At 50.2% G+C, this 27,996-nt stretch overlaps 1 protein-coding gene across 7 annotated transcripts in view; it reads left to right on the top strand.

The window, feature by feature from the left end:
- ACOT7 (acyl-CoA thioesterase 7) overlaps positions 1 to 27,996 on the top strand; it is a 120,615-nt gene that overhangs the window by 22,714 nt on the left and 69,905 nt on the right. For 6 of the 7 annotated variants that reach the window (XR_006527405.2, XM_014862040.3, XM_044769564.2 and 3 more), the window contains 2 exons: positions 20,781 to 20,898; positions 27,785 to 27,941. Coding sequence is in view for 6 of the 7 variants with exons in the window: in XM_014862040.3 (XP_014717526.1) it covers positions 20,781 to 20,898; positions 27,785 to 27,941 (275 nt within the window). In the remaining variant the exon portion in view is untranslated. Of the gene's footprint in view, positions 1 to 6,509; positions 6,545 to 20,780; positions 20,899 to 27,784; positions 27,942 to 27,996 lie in introns of those variants that run through there. The other variant, XM_070511237.1, reaches the window with a different exon arrangement.

Raw genomic sequence — 27,996 nt, forward strand, 5'->3', positions numbered from 1 at the left:
CCAAAGTAATCCTGAGAAAAAAGAACATAGCTGGAAGTATCACACTTCCTGATTTCAAAATATACTACAAAGCTGTAGTAATCAAGACAGCATGGTAATGGCACAAAAACAGACACACAGATCATTGGAACAGAACTGAGAGACCAGAAAGAAAACCTCCTGCCTCTTCTTGGGGCCATGGGCACAGAGCTGGTGGCTGAGATGCTTGGGGTCCCCTGCATCCAGCACAAGGACTGGTTCAGCTCCTGGGGGCCTTTGTTGCGTTTGCTGCCACATCTTGGAGAAATGAACTGAGTTCCGGTAAACCCTCCTAGGGTCAGTGACTAAGGGAGAAACCCAAGCGCTTGCCGCTAACATGTAATTCTCTACAAGACAGCAGTGGGGGTGGGGTGGGAGAGATATTTATTTATTTAAATTATTGAGGTATAAGTTATATAACTGCACATATTTAAAGTGAGTAATCTGATAAATTTTGACATCATACACCTGTGAAACCATCACCACAATCAAGGTAATGCGCATACCCATTGTGTTGAGAGTTCCTTTCTGTCTGTTAATAGTCTCTCCCTTCTGCCTCCCCAACCCCAGGCAGCCACGGATCCACTTTCTCTCACTATAGATTAATTAGTTTGCATTTTCTAGAATTTTATAGAAATGGGATCACATAGCATGTGCTCTTTTTTTCTCCAGCCTCTTTCACTCAGCGTGATCGTTCTGAGATTCATCCATACTGTTGCTTGTATCATTAGTCCATTCCTTTTTATTGCTGAATAGTATTCCATTGTGTGGATCACCACAGTCTATCTGTTCATTGTGGCTGGTGATTTGAGTTGTTTCCAGTTTTTGGCTGTTACAAGGAACATCACTATGAACGTTTCGTCTACAAGTCTTTGTGAGAATATCTGCTTCTATTGGTTCTCTGGTAAGTCCTAGGAGGGCAATGTTAGATGATACGGTAGGTGTAGGTTTAGTGTTTAAGCAACCGCCGCCCTGTTTTCCACAGCTGTGCCCTTGTACGTTTCCAGCAGCAATGTGTGAGAGTCGGTTCCTCCACGTCCTCACCAACACTGGGTCGAGTCAGTCCTTTCAGTTTTAGCCATTCTAAGCTGTGGTTTTAATTTGTGTTTTCCTAATGTCTAATGACGTCGAGCGCCTTTTCGTGTGCGTATTTGCCACCCATGTATCTTGTTTGTTGAAGTGAACGTTCAAGTCTTTTACCCATTTTTAAAATATTGGGTCATTTATTTTCTTACCTCAGAGCTTTGAGAGTTTTTATGGACTCTGTCTATATGTCTCTGCCCTTGCGGCTTCCTCTGATACAGGATGGTCTTCTGTGCGAGGAGGTGGCCCCTGAGTCCGGTAGGGCGGCTCAGAGCTCCCTTCCATCCTCTCTTCTCAGAGTCCTCTGCTGGGTTAGGCCAGCAGCTTTTAGTTCCAGGCACCTGGTGCTCTCGTTTCCTGCCTTTTTTCTTGCCTCTAGTCCTTGGTGACTCAGGTGGTCCATCTGCTCCTTGGTCAGGTGTGGGAGAGATGGATGGAGGGGTGCTGCCGTCTCTTGACCTTTGTCAGATTCCAGACACCTTTGAAAACTGAAAAAAATGGTGGCCATTTCCCCCAGAAAAATAGATACCAAACACAACCTCGTTTGTGTTTTAGGGTGTTCCCACCCCCTGAGCCCGCTCTGCTTTGTTTACTTAGTATTGGAAACACTGCAGCTGCAGGCTGCTGTCCAGCTGTATGTGGTTTTCTTCAGGCCACGTTTTGGGAGCACTTTCCTGGGCAGGAGTGAGTGTTTTGTGGGCTCTCTGACAAAACCGGTTCGAAAGGCAGGAGGGGTGGGCCTGTTTCCCCACGACTTACAGCATCCATTTGTTTTTTTTGTTTTTTTTTTAAAGATTTTCTTTAAATTTTTTTCCTTTTTCTCCCCAAAGCCCCCCAGTACATAGTTGTATATTCTTCATTGTGGGTTCTTTCTAGTTGTGGCATGTGGGATGCTGCCTCAGCGTGGTTTGATGAGCAGTGCCATGTCCGCGCCCAGGATTCGAACTAACGAAACACTGGGCCGCCTGCAGCAGAGCGTGCGAACTTAACCACTCGGCCACGGGGCCAGCCCCCATTTGTTTTTTATAGCAGCTTTATTGTGATACAGTTCGGATACCACAGAATTCGTTCGCTCATTTAGAGTGTACGATTCAGTGTTTTTTGCTATGTTTACAAGGTTATGCAACCATCATTGCTATTTAATTCCAGAGCATTTTCTTCACCCCTGAAATAAATCCTGCACCCAATAGCAGTCTCTGGCTGTTCCCCCTCCCCCATCCCTGGCAACCACAGTCTACTTTCTGTCTCTATGGGTTTGCCTGTTCTGGACATTCTATATCAATGGGATCTTACAATCTGTGGCCTTTTTTGTCTGACTTCTTTCACTTGGCATATATTTTCAAGGTTCATCCACATTTTAGTGTGTATCAGTACTTTGTTCTTTTTTATGGTCAAATAATATTCCATTATATAGATAGACCATGTTTTATTTGTCCATTCATCCTTGTTGGACACATCTGGGCTGTTTCCACCTTTTAGCTATTATGAATAATGTTGCTATGAACATTTCCAGACATCTGGTTTTATCATTTAAAATGGTTCTTGGTTAATTTAATAGATGGGAAATAGCACCTCATGGCTATTTCACTTTGAAATTATTTACTCATAAGACTGAGCTGTCTGACAACAAATGATTCCTCTTTGTGGAAGGATCTGTTAATGGCTTGAGTCAGCATATCTATGGAGGCCTGGTCCAGTCCTTACTGATCTGATGGAAGTGTGGATAGAGTTTAGGTATTTCACTTTATTGCATCATTTCTTGCAGATTCTCCCCTGTCCCATTCTGTTTCTCTAATTTTTTTTTATCTTAGTTCCACTGGTTTAAGTCTTATCTCTATCCAGGTTTTAAGTAATTGACCCAACCTGTCATTTATTGGATCATTCCAAATCTGAAAAATGCCTTCCCTCTAATGATGAAAACAAGAGGTTAATTTCATTTTGGTCTTAACTTCTGTGATTTGTTTAAAAGCTTTTCTGTAGATAGTGTTATGTCAGCCATGGGTTTCAGTTTATTTTTCTGCATGTTACTGTCCTGTATCAAATCATCAGCATCAAATGCCGTGTAAATCCTCACCCCTCCAAGGATTGACTTATTAGAAAGTTCTTATCCAGCTGCGTATTGGTTTCCAGATTTCTTTGTTTTGCTGCAATGAGGACTGTTTCATCCTTAAGCCAGTCTTGTGGTATTTTAACTTTCTATAACTTAAAAAGAACCTGGGGGCTGGCCCCGTGGCCGAGAGGTTAGGTTCGCGCATTCCGCTTTGGCTGCCTGGGGTTTCACTGGTTCAGATCCTGCGTGCAGACATGGCACCGCTCATCAAGCCATGCTGGGGTGGCATCCCACACAGCACAGCTGGAGGGAGCTACAACTGGAATATACAACTATGGACTGGGGGGCCTTGGGGAGAAAAAGAAGGGGAAAAAAAAAAAAGAACCTAGTGAGGCAAGTTTTGCTCGGTTCTCTTGTTTTTATGTGAGTCATTTTAATTACGTTCAGTGCGTCACCTAGTTGATGTTTTGATGGCAAGGACAGTAGATCTTTACAGTGTGCAGGACGATGCTTCTCCCTCTGGCTGGCCTTCCTTCCCAGGATACCACCTCTGCTGTGTGGGGCCCTTTGTCATTGAGTCTAACCGATGTGAGCCTGGGGCAGTCCTCCTCACTTCTCCGTTCCTGCTTTCCTCATGGGTAGAAGTTGGGGTCTGAACCAAGAATTTTCCAAGATCTCTTTCCTTTCCGATTTCCTGTGATTTTAAGGGATTTAAAAAGGTCATGGGAAGAAGAACAACAACAACAAACAAATACATAGATACAGAGATTAGATTGGTGGTTACCAAAGCGGAAGGAGGGAGGGAGGGAGGAGGGCGAAAGGGGTGACTGGGCACATGTGTGGTGAGGGATGGTAGTTAGTGTTTGGGTGTGAACATGATGTGATCTACACAGAAACTGAAATATAGTGATGTCCACCTGAAATTTACATAATGCTATAAACCACTGTTAGCTCAATTAAAAAAATAAATAAGAAAAAAATTAAAAGGTCATGGGTACACGCATATTTGCAGTGATGCGGTGGCTGCCCCTTATCTGGGGTGGGTGGTGTGCCCAGCATGCCCAGGGTTGGGGCCAAGAGGAGAGAGAAGCCAGGGTTGCTTAGGGAGGCGGCAATGCCTGCGTGGAGGGAGGGGCCCAAGTCCAAAGGGCACAGCATCAGGCCCGAGGCCCCTTCTTTGAGTCCATCTGGCTGCAGCTTCGGGAGGGACCAGTGGAGGCTGTGGAGACCATGCTCGTGCTTCGGCGAGGAGTGTCCCTAAAAGTCTTCAGGAAGGGAGCTGATGAGGCCTGTCTTAGGGAGGAGGCCAAGCTGTGAGTTGGGACTGTGAGAAAACTCTGGGATGGCTGGGGGTTGGGGAGTCTGGGGGCAACCCTGGTTGTGTGTACTGGGGTGGGAAGAAACGAAGTGTCTCGAGATGTGGCTCTGGAACGCCCTATGGCTGGAGTGGGCCCCCTGACCTGCAGGTGAGAGATGGACTTGACCAGACCCGGCACGCAGCCCTCCTGGGGGGCTCTCAGAACCCGTTGTGGTGGTCCACAGTCCTGAGTGGTATGTGGAAAGCACTTCTGGCCTCTTGGTCCACAGGAGGAGAGCGGGGCCAGGCTTCTGGGCAGAGAGGGCAGGAGGAAGGGGTGGGCTGTTACCCTAGACTTACCGCTCGCCAGGTGTGCAAAGGTCCTGAGCACCCAGCTGACCTGAGGGGACCCAGGGCGCCAGGCAAGTGTAGGCAGGGTAGGGGTTTCTGTCGCCCTCCAACTTGACACATATTCATGGAACTTTGCTCTGTGCCCGGCCTGCTGAGCAGAATGACCCCAGGCCCTGCCCTATGGGAACAGTCCTTGGCTGCTGGCAAATGGAGTCATTTCTTCTGAGGATGAAGAGCCGTGGGGGAAGCTGAGGGGCTGAGGGAGATCTGTCATCCTGGCCTGTCCGGCCGCATGGGTGGGAAGGCTCTTTGGGAAGGTTTTCGGCCCAGACTCAGTTCCAGGTGGACATTTGGGGTGTGGGCGGCGGGCCCCCTCACCCCTTCAGAAGGGCCGGGCCTCCGGGGACTAAGCTTCCTGGGCTGGCAGAGCTGAGCACAATTTTGCCGCTTCCTGCTTAGCTGGGAACTCAGTGCTGTGGTGTGGTCAGTCTGGAATTTTCTTTCTCTCTCTTTTTGGGTAAAAGTGGGAAGACTTGTGGCAGTGGCACTTGTACTCTTAGTAATAGTTTACCTCTATTTTAGGAAGGGCTCCAGGACACCTGGCTGTTTCAAGGAGGCGGGAGTGATCTGGCATTTGATAAGGGGTCTGTTTGAGGGAGCGTGGCGGGCGGTGTTTGACTAAACCTAATCAGCGCTCTGCCCTAACTTTTCCTCTTGATCACAGAGCCTGCCAGACTTGGCCTACGGGCGAGGTGGATCAGTGCCCACGAGCTAAGCCAGGGCAAGTGTTTTTAAGAAGGATGCCCTAGAGTGGCCCGCAGGTGGGCTCCTACGTTCATAACCTGGCCTGATTGACAGAGGCTGTTCTGCACCCGGTGTGCTGGCTGGGGAGTTTCGGCTTCACTACTGGCTGCAGGATTCCCGAGAAAGTAGCCCTGTGTGGGGATGGCATAGGGGCACAGTCATAGTCATAACACGTCCAGGCTCTTCCAGGGCCGTGGCCATCGCATCTGCACGGGCCCACTCTGATTGTTTACCTGGAGGGGACCTGGGGGCTCTCCTGGCAGCCCGCACACCTGAGAGGGGAGGAGGAAGGTCTGTGTGGTGGTGGGGTCGGGGTATCAGCCAGAGGAGAGCTGAGGCTGGCCGAGCTGGCTGCACTGCCCATCCACTTCCCTTCCAGTGGCTCACCTGGCCCCTAGAGCTCAGGGAGGTGGCCTTGGGGACAGGTCTCAGATGCCAGTTCCTCAGAGCAGGATGCAGGGGCTCTGCATCTGATGAGACCCCTCTCTCTGGCCCGTGACCCTCCTCTCTTGTCTGGATCTCAGGAAGCTCTGGAAGGTGTGCAGTGGGGTCTTTTGCTGAGATCCTGGAGAAAGACTGGGGTGGGCATTTGCCCTCTCTGGTGGTCTCCCAGAGGCTTCACAGAGACGGCACCTGTGACTTCTTGATCTCACAGCCCAGCAGCGGAAGGGCTCGCAGACTTACTTCTCCACTGTAATTATTTGCAAAGCGAGGTTTCTATGACAACCAGCTTTTGGTAGACTCCTCGGATTGGTGAGGCAGCCTCTTCCTGGTTAGATCGGGCAGTCCAGGAAGCCAGGGTGCTCCCCACGAGACCCGACGTGGCGGGGAGTTGGGATGGTGCTTTCCGTGGCAAAAATGGGTGACTTGGCTGCAGCGGCCTCCCTTGCCTCTCTCTGCACCTGGGACAGCCCAGCCGGCATGGCTTCCCAGCTGAGCAGGTACCACAGGTCGTGGGCCCCCCGTGTGGGGGCCCCTGTGTCCAGCAGACTGGCTAGCTTCATATGGACGGGGAGCCCGTGCCTGGCCCAGTTCTTGCTGGCCCTGGACATTAGGTGGTTAACCAAAGCCCAGACAGGAGGTCCAGCCTCCGAGTGACCACCTGGCCTCCTGGCAGGGTCAGATCATGGGTGCTTGGAAGAATCAGGCAGCTGGGCTCAGCACTCTCCCACCCTGCTTGAGCCCCTGGGATGATGGCAATCGCTTTTCTTTCTAGTTTGCTGCTCCTGGTGCTTCTCTTTCTCTTACCAGCTGATTTTCTGCGGTTGGGCCAAGCGCTGCTGAGCTTCTCTCCTGCCTCAGCCCCGAAGCATTATGAGTTCTTGGGATCAGTGGTGCTGGTCGGCGGGCTGCACGTGGAGCCTTCTTCTCCTGGTTCATTCCCCTGTGCTGCTCCAGGGCCCCAGGTTCTTGGCCCAGCCATTATCTTGAGCCCCTGCCTCTTCTGGGGAATGTAATAGAGTCTCTGAGGGTTGAAGGAACTTTGCCAGAACCTTCTCAGGCAGCAAATTAGAGAGGATAAGCAGTGCCACTTGGACTTCTGTTCGGCAGAGTCCCCCATAGAAACATGGGGTGTTCATGTGTGCCTGACCCTGGCCTTCCGGGCCCCATGGTCAAGGCTGCCTGATGTGAACCAGCCCCCTAGCCATGTGGTCCTTCTGGCACATACCTGCCCAGAGGTAAGCCCCACAGCTCCTTTTCTGCCAGGAATGGCGACCCCTGGTCCTTGTCTCCTCCCTGCCTGTCCTTCATACCCCAGTTCATATCCTGCCTCCTTGATACTCCTTGCCAAGGCGCTGCTCCCTGTGCTGAGCACAAAGGAAACTCAGGAGCAGCTGCAGGCCCCAGGCCTGTGCTGCATCACCACGACTGATGACTGCCACCTGCAGCTCCGGAAGGAGGGAGGGAGGGAGTTCTGTCCAAAAGCCTCAGTCCTGGCTGTGTTCCTGTAGTTGCCTCTCTGGTTTGAGCCTAATTCAGAAAGGACAGGCCCAGGGAGCTTCCAGCACAATCTGTGAGGTGTCCTTAGAGCTGGTTGCCCTCTGAGGGCCCTGGCCTGGACCGCAGCAGCAGGCTCAGGGGTTCTGCCTCTCTTTGAAGGGGGGACTCCTCTGTGAGTGAACTTTGTCCATCGTGGAAACCTGGCTGTGTTTGGTGCTGCCCCCTTCTACTCCAGATATTTTAGCTTTCTTGTTGGATAAAGGAAACAATCCCCCCCACCCCTAGTTACCAGGGAACTCACACAGCAGTGTGTTAATTTTAGCACTGGCATTTTCCTGTCAGTCTGAGATGCTGGCCCCCTGCTGGGGGGCTCTGGGACGGGCGGGCAGGGGTCAGCTCCTGTGGAGCTGCCATAAGGGCCATGTGGGAGCCTGGCCTGGGCTGGCCGCGCTTGGGGAGCAGGAGCTGAGCTAGGCTCAGGCTGTAGCCAATGCCACAGGCCCTGTGGAGCTCCATGCCACCTACTGCTGCCTTGTGGGGGTGGAGCAAAGTCCCTGGGGCAGGGGCTGCAGGGGACACAGCCTGTATGAGTTTTCTGGGGTTGCCATAACAAATGACCACAAACTGGGTGGCTTAAAGCAGCAAAAATGTATGCCTTCACAGTCTGGAGGTCGCAAGCCTTGATCCCGGTGCTGGCAGGCTGCTCACCCTCCACAGGCTCTGGGGAAGGTGGCGGGCAGATCTTGTGTTTCTTGATTTGTAGATGTGTCACTCCAGTCTCTGCCTCTGTGGCCAGATGGGCTTCTTCCCTTGTGCCTCCACGTCTTCCTCTTCTTCTGAGGACACCAGTCATGTTGGAATAGGGCCCAGCCTAATGACCCCCTCTTAACTTGATTACATTTGCAAAGACCCTATTTCCAAATGAGGTCACATTCGCAGGTTCCAGGGGTTAGGGCTAGAACAGATCTCTTTCAACCCAGTACAAAGGCTCTGTGTGTGGCCTGCACTGGCTCGGCCTTGGGAGCACCCTGGGGAGCAGAGGGACAGGGCCAGCCCTCACAGTGGGGAACAGAGGTGGCTCCTCCCGGCCTCTCAGGCTGTTGCCCATCCTCTCCTTCCTGGAATGGCATCTCCCACTCCGTTCCCCTGCCTCCCTCCTACCCCTCGGGTGCTGTCCAGCGTGGGGCAGGGCTGGGCTCAGAATGCTGCAACTTCAGGGTGGTCCTGGTGATGTGGGGTCGGTAAGCCGAGTCGTCGAAAGAAAGATTTCTTGGACCCTCAAGGTCTGGCAGTAGTGTTCTTTTATTCAGAGAATAGTGTGGAATAGCATGGGGACAGGACCCATGGGCAGGAGGAGCTGCTGCATGGGGACAGGACCGACGGGCAGGAGGAGCTGCCGCTGCCACTGCCGCTGCTGCAAACATGGGTTGAGAGTAGGGCTAAATTTAAGGCATAGGTATGTGAGTTATCTCTTTACAAGACAAAGGAAAGAATATGTAAAAAAAGTTGTTAAAATGGTATCAGGGCAGGTGGGGTCTGGTTATTGGGTGGTCCTATAACTTTTGGACAAGAATCAAACCGGATTAAGTAAATGGCAGAAGCCACCACCTTAAATATTGTTTTCAGCTAAAGACAAAGGAAGATGGTGGTGGTGGGGGGGTCAGTTACATGAGGTCACCAGACAGTAAACAACTTAAGTCCTTGCCTTCCCCATTAAGAGTTTCTAGAGATAAGGTCATCCCCGCTTCCTCCTGGTGCAAAGTGGGAGACACCCCCACAGATGGAGACTTCCTTCACAAATGCAATGTCTCTCATCAAAGGGCAAGCAAATTCCACTCCTCAGAGCCTCCTTCCCTGTCTGCAGTTTTCAAAAGTAAACAGCCCAAAATAATCCTCATCATAACCCCCCCAAACCCATTTGGCCCCGAAATATTTTGGGGATATGGACGATGGTCAGTCTTCTGTAACTACTTCCGGCTGTACAAGGTCGTAGAGCTGTCCCTAAATGGGACCTTAGGGGTACAAGTAGGAGGCTCAGCGGAACGGAAGGTTGTGCCCCTGGAGTCCAAGGCTGACAAGGTGTGCAGATCCTCTGGAGATGAGAGAATCATTTGACGAGAGGTGGTCCACGAGGTGAAACTTTGTTGACATGCGGAAGACAAACAACGAAATAGTCAACAAATTATAATAAGAAATACAAGCAATATGATTAACCCAATGAATAAAGGTTTGATCGTAGTCCAGAGACCTGGTCCTGACCAAGAGTTCAACCAATCATTTAGGGATAGGGTAGGGTCAGACATGGATTTAATTTGGTGGCTCATATCAGATAGGAAGCCAGAGATATTTTGATGGTAGTCAGGAATATAAACACAACATTCAGTTTTTATAATGGCACAAGTGCCCCCCTCTGCCGCAGTCAAAACACCCAGTACCATTCGGTTTTGGAGGACTGCCTTATGCATTTGGGATACTTCTAAATCGAGCAGTGAAAGGCTATGTTGTGTATCATTTAATGCCTTCATAGTAAATCTGTTTAGAGCTTCCATGTGCCACATGACACTTTTGATTCCTAATTGGGGAAGGAAAATTGAGGCAAGGTGGTCATACCAGTGGAAGACAGAGTGGGTCCAGCGCTGTTGCAGGTTGGGTAAATTAGCAGGAGGAGATATAGTAAATGTAGTTCTACCTTCATCCAGACGAAGCCTAGGGTGCATCCTCCAATCCATCGAGGTGGTAGCCAAAGCTGTAAGTTGGAGCCACATTGCCACTGAGTGCCATTAGGGGCTAACCAATGTACACTGGGCCGTCTATCCCAGTCAGTCCCAAACCAATCAGTATTTCTTAAGGCTATGATATGAGAACACATATAACGGGGAATTTTTGCCATAGGTTGGGTGCTATTAGGCCACATATCACAGGTGTGATTGGTTTGTTCCCAACATAGAGTGGCTTTTTTTTTTCAAATTTTTTATTGAGTTAATGGTAAGTTACAATCTTGTGAAATTTCAGTTGTACATTATTGTTTTTGAGTCGTGTTGTAGGTGCAACCCTTCACCCTTTGTGCCCACCCCCCACCCCACCTTTCCCCTGGTAGCCGCTAATCTGTTCTCTTTGTCTACATTTTTAAATTCCTCATATGAGTGGAGTCATACAGAGATTGTCCTTCTCTATCTGGCTTATTTCACTTAACATAATTCCCTCAAGGTCCATCCATGTTGTTGCAAATGGAACGATTTTGTTCTTTTTTACGGCTGAGTAGTAGTCCATTGTATATATATACCACATCTTCTTTATCCATTCGTCTGTTGATGGGCACTTAGGTTGCTTCCATGTCTTGGCTATTGTAAATAATGCTGCAATGAACATTGGGGTACATAGGACTTTTGGGATTGCTGACTTCAAGCTCTTTGGATAGATACCCAGTAGTGGGATGGCTGGGTCGTATGGTAGTTCTATTTTTAATTTTTTGAGGAATCTCCACACTGTTTTCCATAGTGGCTGCACCAGTTTGCATTCCCACCAGCAGTGTATGATGGTTCCTTTTTCTCCGAAACCTCTCCAACATTTGTTGCTATTAGTTTTAGATATTTTTGTCATTCTAACGGGTGTAAGGTGATATCTTAGTGTAGTTTTGATTTGCATTTCCCTGATGATCAGCGATGATGAGCATCTTTTCATGTGCCTATTGGCCATCAGTATATCTTCTTTGGAGAAATGTCTGTTCATGTCTCCAGCCCATTTTTTGATCGGGTTGTTTGATTTTTTGTTGTTGAGTTATGTGAGTTCTTTGTATATTATGGATATTAAGCCTTTGTCGGATGTATGACTTGCAAATATTTGTTTCCCAGTTAGTGGGTTGTTTTATTGTTTCAATCCTGTTTTCATTTACCTTGAAGAAGCTCTTATAGTCTGATGAAGTCCCATTTGTTTATTCTTTCTATTGTTTCCCTTCTCTGGGAAGACATGGTGTCCGAAAAGATCCTTTTAATACTGATGTCAAAGAGTATACTGCCTACATTTTCTTCTAGAAGCCTTATGGTTTCAGGTCTCACCTTTAGGTCTTTGATCCATTTTGAGTTTATTTTGGTGAATGGTAAAAAGGAATGGTCAATTTTCATTCTTTTACATGTGACTTTCCAGTTTTCCCAGCACCATTTGTTGAAAAGACTTTCTTTTCTCCATTGTAGGCCCTCAGCTCCTTTGTCGAAGATTAGCTGTCCCTAGATGTGTAGTTTTATTTCTGGGCTTTCAATTCTGTTCCATTGATCTGTGCACCTGTTTTTGTACCAGTACCATGCTGTTTTGATTACTGTAGCTTTGTAGTATGTTTTGAAGTCAGGGATTGTGATGCCTCCAGTTTTGTTCTTCTTTCTCAGGATTGCTTTAGTAATTCGGGGTCTTTTGTTGCCCCATATGAAGTTTAGGATTCTTTGTTCAATTTCTGTAAAGAATGTCCTTGGGATTCTGATTGGGATGGCATTGAATCTGTAGATTGCTTAGGTAGAATGGACATTTTAACTATGTTCATTCTTCCAATCCATGTACATGGGATGTCTTTCCATCTCTTTATGTCATCATCTATTTCTTTCAAAAAAGCCTTGTAATTTTCATTGTATAGGTCTTTCACTTCCTTAGTTAAATTCACCCCAACATAGAGTGGCCTTTTGATTGAGTTGACCACTAGTAGGAGTGAGCCAGATATATTTGTCCCAAATTTGATATAGTCCATCCTGTGTGTATCGATAAGTTGGGGATTTACCTTTGGAACTTGTTGTTTATGATCCACCTGTGACAAGGCAAATCTAGTTAGTATTTGGGCAGTAGTATTGAAGGAAAAGGTTTGATTGTGGCCAGGGAACTCCCAGGTGTCAGAGACGGATGGCCACAAGGAGACATTATGATTAGTAATAGATGAATCTTGTGGAAGAAAAGAGCTAGAATCTAATATGCATGAATGTGTACTATAGCTTCTACTGAAACATAATTTTTCTCTCGAAAATCACCCTCATTTTTACAAGATAGCCAAATTAAGACTAACTGGTTTGCAAAATAAGTGTAGTTTCAATAAAACTTGGTTCAATTATTTACATAAGTGCAGCAAGAATAGCAATTGATTATACAGGCTCTTTTAAATCTGCTTTGCTGGAATTTTTTTATGAGGAATCTCAGATTGAACTGTAAAGGCCTCTGGAGGCCAGAAAAGCCAAGCCAAGGACTTGCCATCAGATTTTGCCTGCAGTACCTACAGATTTGGGTGGACTCCTCTCTTCTAGAGATCCCTCAAAATATTCTGAGGTTCCTTGCACCTGCCAGATAAGCAAGCTTCCTTAGGTAAGATTGCTGGAATCTTTCTCTGTAAATAAGGTACCAGGCCAATATTTCGAAGTGGCTTTATTTCCAGAAAGTCTAGTGTTTGTCCTGAAAGGCAGTATTGTCATATCCAAGCCTATATGTTTCTCAAATGTGACATTCCAGTCAAAGCCTTGGTAATATAACCAATGTGTCCTGTTATAAGGAGAACAGATTCTTAGTGAACTTATGCAAATAACTAGAAATAACCGTACTCACTCACTAAGTTTCCAAATTCTGGAGGGATCAGGTAGGGAGAAAAAGATAAATGTTTCAGTTCTGCTCATAAAGGTATAATTTCACCAAATTGCTGTAAGTCATAGTTAGCATAAGAGAAAAGATTTCCTTAAATCTGAGAAATCAAAACTCAACAATATTTCAAACAGAAGTCAGAAAAAATTATAATCATCCTCATCACTGGGGGCTGAGTGCTGCCGGTCCAGCGGGTGGTGGCCCTGATGTGATGAGATCAGGGAAGACCTTGCTGAGGACGCACATGTGAGCTGTGCTTTGAAGAAATTTTAAAGACCATTGATTTATTTGGACAGCTTGACATGGTTTTAAATTCCAGAGGCTTGAGGCCTCTCAGTGCAAATTCCCTCCAACTCCAGTCACTAGTTCCCTTCTCCAGGGGCGGCAGAAGCTTCCTGTTCTCCATGCCTCACTCTAGAGGTGGTCTGTGCTGGCCCTGCAGGCATAGTCACCTGGTCCCTGTCATCCTGTGCATTGCGTCTTTTCACCTAACAGTGCATCTCGGAGAGTGTTCCTCCCTCTGGCTTGAGGCCGCGCACTATCGCGTTGTGTGGATGTGACTTAATCTAACTAGTCCCTTTTTGGTGGTTGTTGGGGACATGGCCAGTCGTCTGCATTGTAAACAGCTTTACAGTGAGTAACTTTGAACACACTTGGTTTGACCATGCGTGGAAGCAGCCATAGGGTGAGTTCCTGCCAGTGGAATTGCTGCGTCAGAGCATGCCGTGTGCTGGGAGCTTTGATGGATAATGCCACATCGCCCTCTGGAAGGTGATAGCCGCTTAGGTTCCCCCTTCACAGAGGAGTCCCCCCTTCACAGAGGCCAGCTCGGATGTTGCTGGGACAGATGGGGACAGGCAGGACGGTGGGGTGGTCCAGGGGTGCCTGGCCCACAGCACTGGTTTGAGCCCTGCAGGGCAGTGGGAGATGAGGCGGAAACGTTCCAGATCCCTGAGGGCTTCCAGTGCCTCCCTAGGGAGTTGAACCTTTATTCTGCGGATTGGAGGGGCCCTGGAGGGTCGAGCAGGGGAGTGTCGACTAGATTTCTGCTGAAGAAGGTAGCTCTTGGGGCAGTGGGCTAAGCTGTGAGTTAGGTCTGGCAGGCAAAAGACAAGTCTAGAAGCCTGCTCTCCACCCCGAGCCTGAGAGTGACTTCCCCACATGCCAGCCCTGCTCTAGTGTCTCCCGAGGCTGCCCCAGCCCTGAGGACAAGCCCAGACTGTGTCTCTAGCCCCGGGCCTGTGTGACAAGCTCCTGGCTGTATCCTCCAGCCCATCTCTTCTCTGCCCCTCATGGGCCACTGGCCAGCTTTGGGGGATTGCCTTCTGTTTCTAGACTCACCGAGCTCTCCTGGCCTTGGGGCCCTCCTCTGAGATGCCCCCCTTCCCTGGAACATTTCCCTGCCCCCTGCCCTCAGGATCAGCCTTGCTAGCTTTCCAGGACTGGGCCCAGGTGTCAGTTCTTCTGGGAAGTATTCCCAGAGTCCAAGTGGAGTGGCCACTCCTTCTGGGAGTGACCCCTTGAACTGTGTTTGCCTGGCCTCGTGAGAGCTCTTGTCAGCAGCCTGGCGTCTGCGCCAGAGGGGAAGTGGGGGCGAGTGTCCACTTTGGTGAGCCTTGGGCCCCCGCCTGGCCTCTTCATCCTGTGGTCTGGGGCAGGAGCAGCTGGAATAGAAGGGGAGGGTGACACAGTGACATTCCAGATAAGAGTCAGTCAGCCGCTGCTTGGCTGGGAGGGCAGGGAGAGTGGAGGATGTGGGCCTGGTGAGGGAACGCAGCAACACTGCTGGTCAGCTGAGAGGACCTAGGAGGACACTGGGGGATGCAGGAAGGGTTCCTGGGTGACCTTCCACCTTTCCCTGAAGTTTCTGGTCCGAGGAGGGGGAGGAAGTGCAGGTGGACCTGGATGGAGGTGGGGAGAGAGGTTGGGGAGAGAATGGGTCGCAAACGGTCCATGCAGGACTGGGTTAGGCTCGCCACCTGTTCTCCCCGCCTGAGCTGGCCTGTGTGGTATTGAAACACATTTTACTTAGGCGCTGCTCCCATTCAAGTATCAGGAGATTTCGCATTAAACTCTGGATCTCCAGCTTCTCTTGAAAATGCAGAAGCCTTGGCATCCTGCCCTCAAATTCCCACAGGGCCCCGTAGTCAGCTGGCGGTGAGGGGCGTGGCGAGGAATCCGAGGTGGAGCTTTGGGGAAGGCTGCTGATTGGACCACTGGGAAGGGCTGCGTGAGCTGGGCTCTGGCCCACCTGCATCTGCGGTAACTAGAGTGCTCAGTCAGGATCAGGTCCTGGGGGGTAGGTTTGTGCCTGTACTGTGCACCAGCTGGCCTGGGGAGATAGGACAGTCCTTGGTGCAGGACCCAGGGTGACCAGGACGGGTGGGGCATGGCCAGCATCCCAGTGAGCTTTCCGGCTGAAGAGCCTGCGGTGTGGAGCTCCTGGCATTTACTCCCAAGTGCCCAGGGTCCCCAGGGCAGTGGGATGTTGATGGTGCAGTCCCTGGGAATTCCCAGTGTTGCAGGATGGCTCCAGGCTTTGCCTCAGGCCTCAGGCACTGTCCCCTGGTCTGCTGTCTCAAAGGCTGCCTGCTTATCACTTCCTTCCTCAGTGCCACTCCGGATGTAAGCACTTCCTTGTCCCCCTGGGCCCTCTGTCTGCACTTCTCCCCCAGCCTTGCTGCATTTCTGCAAGCCAGCCTGACCTGGACAGCCTTACTTTACAGACAGGCAGAGCGAGGGGTAAACCCGGCTCCCCCAGAGGTAGCTCTGGTGCTCCTAGGAAAGTCTCCTCACCCTGTGAAACCCAGGGGCTCTACTCTCCGTGTCCAGCCCCTGCCCCATGGCAGCCTCCGCAGGGCACCTGTGCATACAGGAGGGCAGGCCTGTGCGTGGAATGGCCCATCCGCCCTTCTTTACTAAATTGAAAGCAAATACAAAGGAAAGAGGTTGATACAGTAGTTTTGTTATTTAAATTGGCTACCTTGTAACTCAAACTTAATAACTCAAAATAATAGTATAAGTTTGAATTTTTAAGACTCAAAAATGTGTTTTTTAAATTTTTAATTATTTTATTTAATTTTTCTGGTTTTGTTGAGGTATAACTGACTTGTGACGTTATATTAGTTTTAGGTGTACAACATGGTGATATGATATATGTATATCTTGCCAAATGATTACCACAGTAAACTTGGTTAACATCCATCCTTCACATAGTTACAGTTTTCTTTCTTGGGATGAGAATTTTTTTTTTTTAATCTTGCCTATTTTTTTTTATTAAAGTTATGAAAGTTAACATCCTTGTGAAGTTACAGTTGTACGTCATTATTAGTCATGTTGTAGGTGCACCACTTCACCCTAGTGCCCTACCCCCACCCCCCCTTCCCCTGGCAACCACCAATCAGTTCTCTTTGTCCATATGTTAACTACCACCTATGAGTGGAGTCATACAGAGTTCGTCCTTCTCTGTCTGGCTTATTTCACTCAACATAATACCCTCAAGGTCTGTCCATGATGTTGTGAATGGGACAACTTTGTCCTTTTTTATGGCTGAGTAATATTCCATTGTATACATATACCACATCTTCTTTATCCAGTCATCAGTTGCTGGGCACTGAGGTTGGTTCCATGACTTGGCTATTGTGAATAATGCTGCGATGAACATAGGGGTGCATGGAACTTCTGGAATTGCTGATTTCAGGTTCTTAGGATAGATACCCAGTAGTGGGATGGCTGGGTCATAAGGTATTTCTATTCTTAACTTTTTGAGGAATCTCCATACTGTTTTCCATAGTGGCTGCACCAGTTTGCATTCCCACCAATAGTGTATGAGGGTTCCCTTTCCTCCACAACCTCTCCAACATTTGTCGTTCTTGGTTTTGGATATTTTTGCCATTCTAACAGGTGTAAGGTGATATCTTAGTGTAGTTTTCATTTGCATTTCCCTGATGATTAGTGATGATGAGCATCTTTTCATGTGTCTATTGGCCATCCGTGTATCTTCTTTGGAGAAATGTCTGTTCATGTCCCCTGCCCATTTTGTAATTGGGTTGTTTGATTTTTTGTTGTTGAGTTGTGTGAGTTCTTTGTATGTTATGGAGATTAACCCTTTGTCGGATAAATAACTTGTGAATATTTTTTCCCAATTAGTGGGCTGTTTTTTTGTTTCAATCCTGTTTTCCCTTGCCTTGAAGAAGCTCTTTAGTCTCATGAAGTCCCATTTGTTTATTCTTTCTATTGTTTCCCTCATGTGAGGGGTTATGGTGTCCGAAAAGATTCTTTTGAAGCTGATGTCAAAGAGTGTACTGCCAATATTCTCTTCTAGAAGACTTATTGTTTCAGGCCTAATCTTTAGGTCTTTGATCCATTTTGAGTTTATTATAGTAAATGGTGAAAAAGAATAGTTGATTTTCATTCTTTCACATGTGGCTGTCCAGTTTTCCCAGCACCATTTGTTGAGGAGACTTTCTTTCCTCCATTGTAGGCCCTCAGCTCCTTTGTCAAAGATAAGCTGTCCATAGATGTGTGCTTTTATTTCTGGGCTTTCAATTCTGTTCCATTGATCTGTGCACCTGTTTTTGTACCAGTACCATGCTGTTTTGATTACTGTAGCTTTGTAGTATGTTTTGAAGTCAGGGATTGTGATGCCTCCAGCTTTGTTCTTCTTTCTCAGGATTGCTTTAGCAATTCGAGGTCTTTTGTTGCCCCATATGAATTTTAGGATTCTTTGTTCAATTTCTGTAAAGAATGACATTGGAATTCTGATTGGGATAGCGTTGAATCTGTAGATTGCTTTAGGTAGAACGAACATTTTAACTATGTTTATTCTTCCAATCCATGTGCATGGAATGTCTTTCCATCTCCTTATGTCGTCGTCCATTTCTTTCAAGAGGGTCTTGTAGTTTTTGTTGTATAGATCTTTCACTTCCTTGGTTAAATTTATCTTGGGATGAGAATTTTTAAGATCTACTGTCTTCGAGCTTTCAAATATATGATATGATATTGTTAACTTTAGTCACCATGCTGTACGTTACATCCCCAGGACTTATTTATTTTATACCTGGAAGTTTGTACCTTTTGACCCCCTTCACCCATTTCTCCCACTCCCACCCGCCATCTCTGGCAACCACCAATCTGTTTTCTGTATCTGAGTTTGGGTTTTTTAGATTCCATGTATAAGTGAGATCATAAAGTACTTATCTTTCTCTATTTGACTTATTTCACTTAGCATAGCACCCTCAAGGTCCATCTATGTTGTTGCAAATGGCAGGATTTCCTTCTTTCTTATGGCTGAATAATATTCCATTGTTTATGTACACGTTTTTTTAATCCATTTATCTGTTGATGGATGCTTAGGTTGCTTCCATATCTTGGCTATTGTGAATAATGCTGCAGTGAACATGGAGGCGGAGCTATCTCATTTCCTTTGGATATATATGCAGAAGTGGAATTGCTGGATCATGTAGTAGTTCTATTTTTAACTTTTTGAGGAACCCCGTACTGTTTTCCATGGTGGCTGCACCAATTTCCATTCCTACCAACAGTGCACAAGGGATCCCTTTTCCCTTTTCTTTGCCAACACGTCATCTCTTGTCTTTTTGATAACAGCCATTGTGACAGGTGTGAGGTGATATCTCATTATGGTTTTGATTTGCGTTTACTGATGACTAGTCATGTTGAGCACCTTTTCATGTCCCTGTTGGCCATCTGCATGTCTTCTTTGGAACAATGTCTGTTCAGTTCCTCTGCCCATTTTTACATTGAATTATTTGTTTGTTTGCTGTTGAGTTGTGGGAGTTCTTCATATATTTTGGATATTGATGCCATATCAGATATATGATTTGCAAATATTTTCTCCCATTCAGTAGGTTGCCTTTTCATTTTGTTGATGGTTTCCTTTGCTGTTTAGACACTTTTTAGTTTAATGTAGTCCCATTTGTTTATTTTTGCTTCTGTTGCCTTTGCTTTTGGGGTCAAATCCAAAAAGTCTTTGCCAAGACTGATGTCAGGGGGCTTGCCGCCTATGTTTTCTTCTATGAGTTTTATGGGTTTAGGTCTCACGTTCAAGTCTTTAATCCATTTTGAGTTGATTCAAAAATATTTTCACGTGAACATTTGAGAAGCCAAGTGAAGCTTCTTTCCTGTGCTCTGGGGTCACTGCCTGGGTCGCTGCCTGTTGCCCCTGAGCAGCTGATGCAGGGTGAGAAGCCAGTGGCCTGCGTGGCTGTGATTCTTGTAGCCAGACGTCCCCTGGAATGAAGGGGTGATGTTTGGGGATGGGCGATGGTACAGACAGCTGTCAGTCACCCCAGGATGTCAGTACTCCTTTGCTCTCAGAAATGGCATCTCACAGCTCTTTCCTGGCACTTCTAACCTTCCTGCAGTAGGTTGGCTGACTACTTACAGAGGAGGGAAGATGCTACTGATGAACAAGTATCTGATTGGCTGTGTGCCAGGCACTGTTGGGCTTTTATCGGCATTATCTCGTGTGAGTCAGTCCTCCCATGGGCCAGGGCGGCAGTACTATTATTGTGCCCATTTTACAGACAAGGAAGTGGAGGAATGAGAGTTTTGACAGCTTGCCCAGGTCACCCAGCTAGTAAGAATGGGAGCAGGAACGATTCCTGAGTCTGGCTTATCCTCGGAGCTGTGAAAGGAGCCGTTAGGAAATGCTAGACCCGGAGGCTGCTTTGTGGCCCAGAGTGGAGGGGTGCTGGTCCTGGGGGCCACACTAGCCAGTGGGGCAGGAGCAGGCTGGGGGATCCGCAGGTGGGTGCCGGGCACGCTGGAACCGTGACACCTGTCTCCAAGCCTGAGGCCGTTGCAGGCAGATTTCACTAGCCAGACGGTTGTCTGGGAAGGTGCCAAGCTGGCTGGCGTTGCCCACAGCAGGAGCACCAGGCTGGCTGGCTTGGATTCCAGGGGTTTCATGGAGCTTCTCTGCTGCCGGCTGCCCACGGCAAGGATGCGGTTTTTCCTCTTTGGGGAAATGGGCTGTGTTTCAGTTCTCCCTGCCCTTAGGGAGCTCCAAGCTCTCAGCATCAGGGAATCAGGCCCCTCGGGTGCCCCTGAGGAGCTCAGCAGGCCAGGGGCAGGCACTGAGCGGGCCTTCACCTGCTGCCGGCTTCTCAAAGCTGTGGCATGTTTCCAGTTCTCAGAACAGCCACTCCCCTGGGACTCCCAACCGAGGTGGTGGTCCTGGGAATTTGTCCATCATCCAAGGGGTCACAGCCTGTGTCCTTGTGCTCATTCAGCCCTGCTGGTCGTTGGTGGGCCTGGGGACCTGAAGAGGCAGCCATTCAGGGAACCTCCAAGCCGTGCCGCTGCCTCACTGCTTTTGCCAAAGGTCCCTGCTATTACCCCTTCCCCGCCAAGGGCGGGTGGGTGCCTGTGGCTTCAGGGGAAAGGCCCCCTCTCTGTCCTCCTCTCTCCCGTGGAAACACGACCCTGAAGCCCCTTGTCTGGCCTGTCAGGTCAGCACCCCACCCTGTCCAACATGTGGAAAGTTCTTTTCCCTTCTCTGGGAGCCATCAAGCCCTTTGGAACACCTTCTCCTCTCCCCAGGTTGTCACTGTTCACGAGTGACATCCTTCCCAGAGGCTTCATCCTGCTCCTTCTCTCTCCTCTGCCTAGGATCATGCGGCCAGACGATGCCAACGTGGCCGGCAACGTCCATGGGGGAACCATCCTGAAGATGATCGAGGAGGCGGGGGCCATCATCAGCACCCGGCACTGTAACAGTCAGAATGGGGTAAGCGCCTGCGGACCCCTCCCCCAGCCTAGCTGAGATCACGCGGAAGGTTCCAGTCCCCAGGAGGCCTGGCGCCCCTGTGTGCAGTGTGTACCACTGTTGGGTCAGGAAAGGAGTTTGGATGGAGTCCAGGCCTGGAGCCTCCCCCTCCCTTGGCCCCGGGCCTTGGGGGCTTCTGGAATCTCTGGCACAATCGGTCCCGGATGGGAGATCCCTTGGAATGGCGCTTGGTTTCCGGCCCACCGAGGAGGGGTGGGGACCACCAGAGACTGAGACTCAGCTGACAGAGCCGCCTTTTCAGCACCTCCCCCTCCATTCTGGAAGAGTCTTAGCTTCTTGAACGCCCTGGGAGCCCAGCCCTCACGGATCCCTGCTGCGTGGGTGGTAGTTTATCATGGGTGTCAGACCATCCTGGACCTAGGTCCCTCCCCAGGCTACCCCCAGGTGGCTGTGGGCAAGCGCTGGCGCTCTTGCCTCCGCGGCTTCCTGGCTGTGAAGCCCAACAGGCCCTGCACGAGTGCCCTCGGAGGTGCCAGCTCTCCACCTGCTGCTGGTGATGAGGGCCAGGCCTTCTGGATTGAGGATTTCAGGGCAGCTGCAGGGCATTCAGCTTATCATCCCCTGCCGTGCCCCTGCCATTTCTCTGAAGGCCTGCCTGCAGGAGGGAAGCCAGCCCTCGGGTTCGGGGTGGGGAGGCTCTGTCTTGTGCAGCAGCGGGCATCTTGGGGCTGGCACAGAAGCAGTGCTGCAGGGCGCTGCGCCCTCTGAACCTGTGGCCTCGCTAGCCGCCTGCGGTGCTGCGAGAGGAAGATTCCACACCGGCGTAGTGTGTGTGCATGCATGTGTGTATAGAGCGAGCCAAGCCGGGGTGAGTGTGCTGGGTGGGTGTGGGTGTGGGGCCCTCCACACGGGGAGAGACTGGGGGGCTGGGCTGGGCCCTTGCTGTGAAGGGGGGCTCGCCAGCTTCACAGGAATTTGGATCTATTGGGGTGCCCTTGGAGTTCTGGGGTCAACCTGGCCACGGTCAGACAGCGCTGTGGTGGTGGGAGGACGGGACTGGCTGGTTGGGGCCAAGCCCCGGGGAGACCCTCTGAGAGAGACAGAGTCCAAGGCAGGCCTGGTGAGAGAGGCTGGACATTGGGAAGGAGAAGCCCCAGGACTGGGGAGTGAGGGAGGAGGAGGGGCATGGGAGCCGGGTGGGGACGCTCCCCGAGGAGCTGCCAGCGTGTGGTGAGCACTCAGGGCACAGAGCTCTGGAGAGCTTTAGCTCGTGTCCTCGTGACACCCCTCACAGGCAGAGGTGGCTGTTTTTATTAGTCCCTGTGCACAGATGAGAAAACTGAGGCACAGAGAGGGTGCATACTTGCCCAAGGTTACATAGGGAGGCAGGTGGAGGTTTGGGCCATGAATCCAGGCCTTGAACCTGTGCTCTGAGCCCCTGCTCTTCCTCACTGCTTCCCCGGAGTGAGCCTGGGGGTGCAGGAGCTTCAGGTTTCACCCATTGGCTTGGAGATACCTCTGGGCTGGTGGTCCCAGGGTAACCTTCTGGAAGTTCAGGCTCAGGAGAGGGGTTGTGAGCTCTAGGTGGCTGGATACTAGGCTGGGAGCTGATGCTGGCCTCTGAGGGGCCTTGCTGGGGCTCTGGGTAGGGCAGGGGGCACCCCCATCCACTCGCCCCTTGTGGCGTCATCCAGTGTGTGGCTTTAATAGCACAGTGTAGCCCCGCGGTTCTGTCTTCAGCTAGGGCCTCTTAGCTGACTCCACCTGGATCCTTAATTGGCCCTTCCACCTTGACGGCCCAAAAAGACAGTCTGGACCTGCCCCCAGGCCACTTCTCGTGCAGTCTCCTTCTCCGTAAATGACCTCCCTGGCCCCAAGTTACTCAGGCTCAAAACCTAGTGCCTCCACTGACCCTGCTCTTCCTGTTGCATCTGTGGACACTGGCATCCAATCCTATTGGCTCCACCTTCTGGATAATTCCAAATCTGAGCGCCACTCACCAGCTTTACCATCATCCGGTCCAAGCCACCGTGACTTCTCACCTGAATTGCCTAAACAGCCTCCTAACAGGTCTCCCTGCTTATCCCTGCCCACCTTGTCTCTTCTCTAACAGCAGCCGGAAAGATCCTTTAAAGTGAAGTCAGAGCACATCACTCCGTGAGTGTGACTCCCGTCTCTCGCAGGGTAAAAGTCCAAGTCCACACAAGTCCCTGTGACTGCCTCACTTGTTGTCCCCAGCTCCAAGTCTTCATCTGCTACTCCCTCCCCTCAACACTCCCTTGGGCCACACCAGCTCTCCTGCTGCTGTTTGAACTGGCTGATGATGTTCCTGCCCCAGGGCCTTTGGACTGACTCTTCTGTCTCCCTGGGCCGTTCTTTCCCTGGATATCCACGTGACTTATCCTCACCTCCTTCCAGTCTCTGCATAAATACGACCCCACTCAGGCCTTCCCTGATGACCAGCTCCCTCACTGCTCCCAGCTGTTGTTTTCCACAGCACTATCACTTCTGGTACACTGTGTGTTTTGCTCATTTATATTTGGGCTTCTTCTCCCACTAGAGTGTAAGATCCATGAGGGCAGAACTTTTGCCTTTTGGTCCCCTGCTGGATGCTTAGCATCTGGACCAAGGCCTGGAACATAGCAGGCTCCCATTAGCCATCTGCTGATTGCCAGAAGTGTGTGTCTGGAATTGTCCTCCTGTGGAGAGCTTCTGTTTAATGCGCGTTTAGGATGCTCCAGGGACCATGCTGAGTGCTTGGCCTTCCTGACCTGGGCAGTCTTTCCAACCGTCTCCTTAGCCACACTTTGCAGGTGAGGAAACGGAGGCCTAGAAAAGTTATTGGGCTTTCCAAAAGTCCCACGAAACTGCATCTTCTAAGCTGGCATCAGCCAAGGGTGGCCTGAGTCAGTGTAGGGGCAGTTGCGGCTCAAATAATAACAGTAATCGGAGCTAACCCTTTCTGGACCCATTTGATTACTGATCTAATACCCACATCTGTGGGAGAGGGGCGTCTCAGCCCTCTCCTCTCTATGCATTGTCCCCTCGAATCCTGGCGGCAGTCCACTGGTACCATTTCTTATCTGTATTTTAGAAAGAGACTGACACATGGAGCAGGGAAGTTACTACCCAAGGTCAAGAGCTAGTAAGTGGCAGAGTCGAGATTTGAGCCCAGGGCCCAGCGCTGTACTTTCTGGCTCTGCTTCTGGGGCTGCTGTCCTGGCTTGAAGCCTGTGGCTGCTCAGGAGCCCAGCCCCCATCCCATGGTTTTCCCGGACACCTGTGCCCAACAGGCAGTGCCGTGCGAGCCACCTTTGGGAGCATGGCAGAGGGCGCTTCTTGGGGTAGATGCTAATCAGAATACACCTGGATGCTTCTCAGTGTGGGGCTGCTCCTCCCATTCAGCCCCAGAAGCAGGGAGTTGTGGGGTGTGTCTGAGGCACCTGGGAGCCAGAGATGCCTACAGCTCAGAGATCCTCATACTGAGTGCAAATATTCGTCAGTCCACATTTTGAGTTTTTGGATCACACCAGTCTTTATGGAACTCCTGAGGTGGGCCCAATGCCCTGCTAGACCCCGGGAAACAGCAGCTCAGAGTCGAGTTGGAGCCACCCTGGGTCCCAGCCTGTGCCACCTGCACCCAAGCTGGATCCACAGTCACAGCAAAAGCTTCTCTCACAGGGTCATATCATAATGAAATGAGAGTGTAGTGAGACTCCTGAGGGGCTGCCCAGTAAACAATCTTTCCTTTAGTATTTTTTTTAAAGATTGGCACCTGAGCTAACAACTATTGCCAATCTTTTCTTTTCTTTCTGCTTTTTGTCCCCAAATCCCCCCAGAACATGGTTGTTATATTTTTCAGTTGTGGGTCCTTCTAGTTGTGGTATATGGGACGCTGCCTCAACGTGGCCTGATGAGCGGTGCCATGTCTGCGCCCAGGATCCGAACCGACAAAACCCTGGGCCACCGAAGCGGAGCGCGTGAGCTTAACCACTCGGCCACGGGGCTGGCCCCTCCTTTAGTATTTTAAGCCCAGAGAGAACCAAGCTTAAGATTCGCAAGTGGCCTCCAGCCTGGGAAGAGCAAGCAGGAGGCAGTCCCCAGGCGTCCCTGTGCCAGGCCTGAAGGCTTCTGGCGGGTCTGTGTGAAGAGCATCCGTCAGGACAGCAGGGAGAGGAGCTCTGTATCCTCCTGCCTCAAGTCCTTCCTTCTGTGTTCTGGATTCTGGAAGGAAAAACAAATGCCCCTGCTAAAAATACGTGCAACTCTGAAATGTGTGGCCTAAAAAGTGAGCGAGTCTGCGATTGTGTCTCCTCTGCCCCTCCCAGAGAGGCCCTGGCCCACTCCTCACCTGGCCCTACAGGCCCTGTCACCTCTTTTCCCGCGTTCCTGCTGCATCCCCCTGGCGCACAGCCCAGCTCCAGCTCCCCTGTGGGGTCTGCCCTCCTCGCCCCTCTGCCCCGGGTTCCCACACCCTGCACACCTTCTCCTGCTTGACACTTTGTCATTCAAGTCTCAGCTCAAATGCACCCTCTCTAGAGAGGTGCCTGGCCCCCTCATCTGAAGCTGCCCACCCCTCACATGCTGCACCGTCGTCTTCAGAGCACCCAACACCGTGTGGCATTGCCCTGTTTCCTGATTGTCATCCATCCCCCCAGGCAGAACCCAGGTTGAGGGAGGCGCTCTGACTTGCTCCCCTCGAATGCCAGCGCCGAGTTCAGTGCCTGGCTCCATGGTCAGCAGATGCAGGAGTGCCTCTGTGGCCGGGAGAAGGCTCAGGGCCATCTAAGGCTCGGACGTGCAGAGATGTGAGAAGCAAGCCGACTTTCCTTGTAAAATGTTACTGCGTGTGTGCATGTGTGTCACCTGTGTGTGGGCATAGCCATCCCCTAATTTAGCCACTGTCTTAAAAGACACCTGGGTTAGTTCTGTTTTTTGCTCTTGTAAGCAGTGCTTGGATCTTTCTGAGAAGCGGCCCAGAGCCTGGCCCCTCATTCTTGCTTGGCTCCACTTAGCGCTGCCTTTCTGCCAGTGGGTGGCACTGCAGACACGTGAATTTACTTAGGGATGAAATTCCTGCCTGTTGTTTTAGAGGCAATGGGTGACTTGTTTGGGGGGCGGGGGGGAGGGGAACAAGACCATGCGAATCAGAGTGGGGAAGCCACCGCTGCGTTTGCCTCCTTAGCCCGCTTAGTCTCCCAGTCACCCTGGTCTCCTGCCTGGCAGAGACCTGACTCTGGGATGTTCATAGGAGCAGAAACGGTCACGGAAGCCCTGATGCCGTGTGCCTGAGAATCACCGAGAGGGGGTGAAGATGGAGGTCCCCTGGCGTCCCTCCAAAGAGGCAGGTCCTGTGGGTTTGGGGTGGGTCAGGGAGTTTGCATGCTGCCACAGGTGGCAGCAGGCAGCTCGCGGGAAGAGCGCAGACACACCAGGGCTTGAACTGACCATCACCTACAAGCCTCATATCTCCAACCCTTGCAAATTTGGGGTGCAAAAGGGGTGCTGTGCAGATTAACTGGGAAAGCAAATACTGGTGCTGACACAGGGCTTGAAAGATAGGCTCTCAAAAGTGAACCCCTGACTCCCGCCCTCGCCCCACCTCAGGGTAGCCAGGGAGTGTCGCAGACCCATGCTCTCTGACACCTAAACAATAGACAACTGCTGTCTGATAGAAAGCCATAAAAGCGCTAGGTGCTCTGTTTGGCAGTGAAGATCCGCAGTCCCACTGCTCAAACACAGGGCCGTCTTTTGTGTCACCCAGTGAGCAACAGATGAGAAATAAGCCGATTCTCAGAGCTGGTGCTGGGAGGTGCCGAGGTCCCGTCAGGCACTGCTGTCCTGTTGAGAAGTACCTTGGAAACGTGTCAGAGTATTTGTGTCATCCACCCAGGAAACAGTCCCAGTACCGAAAACGACATGAGTAAAAGGACAGCCACCTCAAGATTGTTTATAGGAAACAATTGGGGTTGACCTAAATCTCTAATAGAAGAATATTCCACTCTGTCTGACCATTAAAAATATTTTTGCAATGGAGTATTGTGAAATGGCAATCATGGAAAGTGGTGAGGAAGTCCTTCATGTTCCAGCAGAGAATGAGCTCTAGAGTAGACTATGGGGTGCCCCCAGCTGGGTCCTCAGGGGCTGCTGTACCCACTGGCTGTGTCCCATCCGTTACGGAGGGGGTCCTGGGAGGCCCCGTCACTGCGGCTGACCTGGTGCCACAGCTTTTGTTCCTTGTGAATTTTGAGTCATGAGAATGCCTTGCCTATTTGAAGGATAAAGTTTAAATAAAAGAAAAAAATAGGGATTGCAAAGAGCTTGTTGTGACACAGGCAGGTTATTTTTCCTCCTGTTGAGGGAAAAAAGCAGATTGTGAAAGTATATATTTAGCTTTTGCACAACTTTATGTAAGACAAACTGTGAAACAAGGAGCCAGTCAAACAAACAAAGCAACCAGTAAAACCCCTATTCTTAGGGAAAAAGCCTGGAAAGAAAGATCCCAAAATAGAAACCGCTGTTGTCTTTGGACGGGGGGAGCGATTTCCTTGCCTCTGTCTACTTTTCTATATTTCCCAAATTTTCCATAATGAGTATGTATGTCTTTTTTTCACTCTTCATTATGTAAGTGCTACATGTCTTCTGTAGAAAAATTAGAAAATAGAAAAAAGCCACTTGTGATCACACCACTCAGAGAATCACCTTTATCGAATGCTTTGGTGCGGTCCTGTGGGACATGTCTGCACCTCCTGTGGTTTTGCATTTAGGACTGTGTGGTGTCAATAAGCTGCGTTACTTTCACAGTGGAAAAGAAAGAAAGAGTTTTTGAGGAGCATCTCCAGGGTCAGGGCTTGCCAGCCGGGCTGACCGTCTCTGGTCTTTGCAGGAGCGCTGCGTGGCTGCCCTGGCCCGGGTCGAGCGCACTGACTTCCTGTCACCCATGTGCATTGGCGAGGTGGCCCACGTCAGCGCGGGGATCACCTACACCTCCAAGCACTCCGTGGAAGTACAGGTCAACGTGCTGTCCGAAAACATCCTCACAGGTAACTTCTGCGCGCCTCACCCAGCTTGCTTGGTTGGGAACAGCAGCCATGACAG

The sequence above is a fragment of the Equus asinus genome, chromosome 5 (assembly GCF_041296235.1).
Source record: "Equus asinus isolate D_3611 breed Donkey chromosome 5, EquAss-T2T_v2, whole genome shotgun sequence".
Classification (NCBI taxonomy): Eukaryota; Metazoa; Chordata; class Mammalia; order Perissodactyla; family Equidae; genus Equus; species Equus asinus.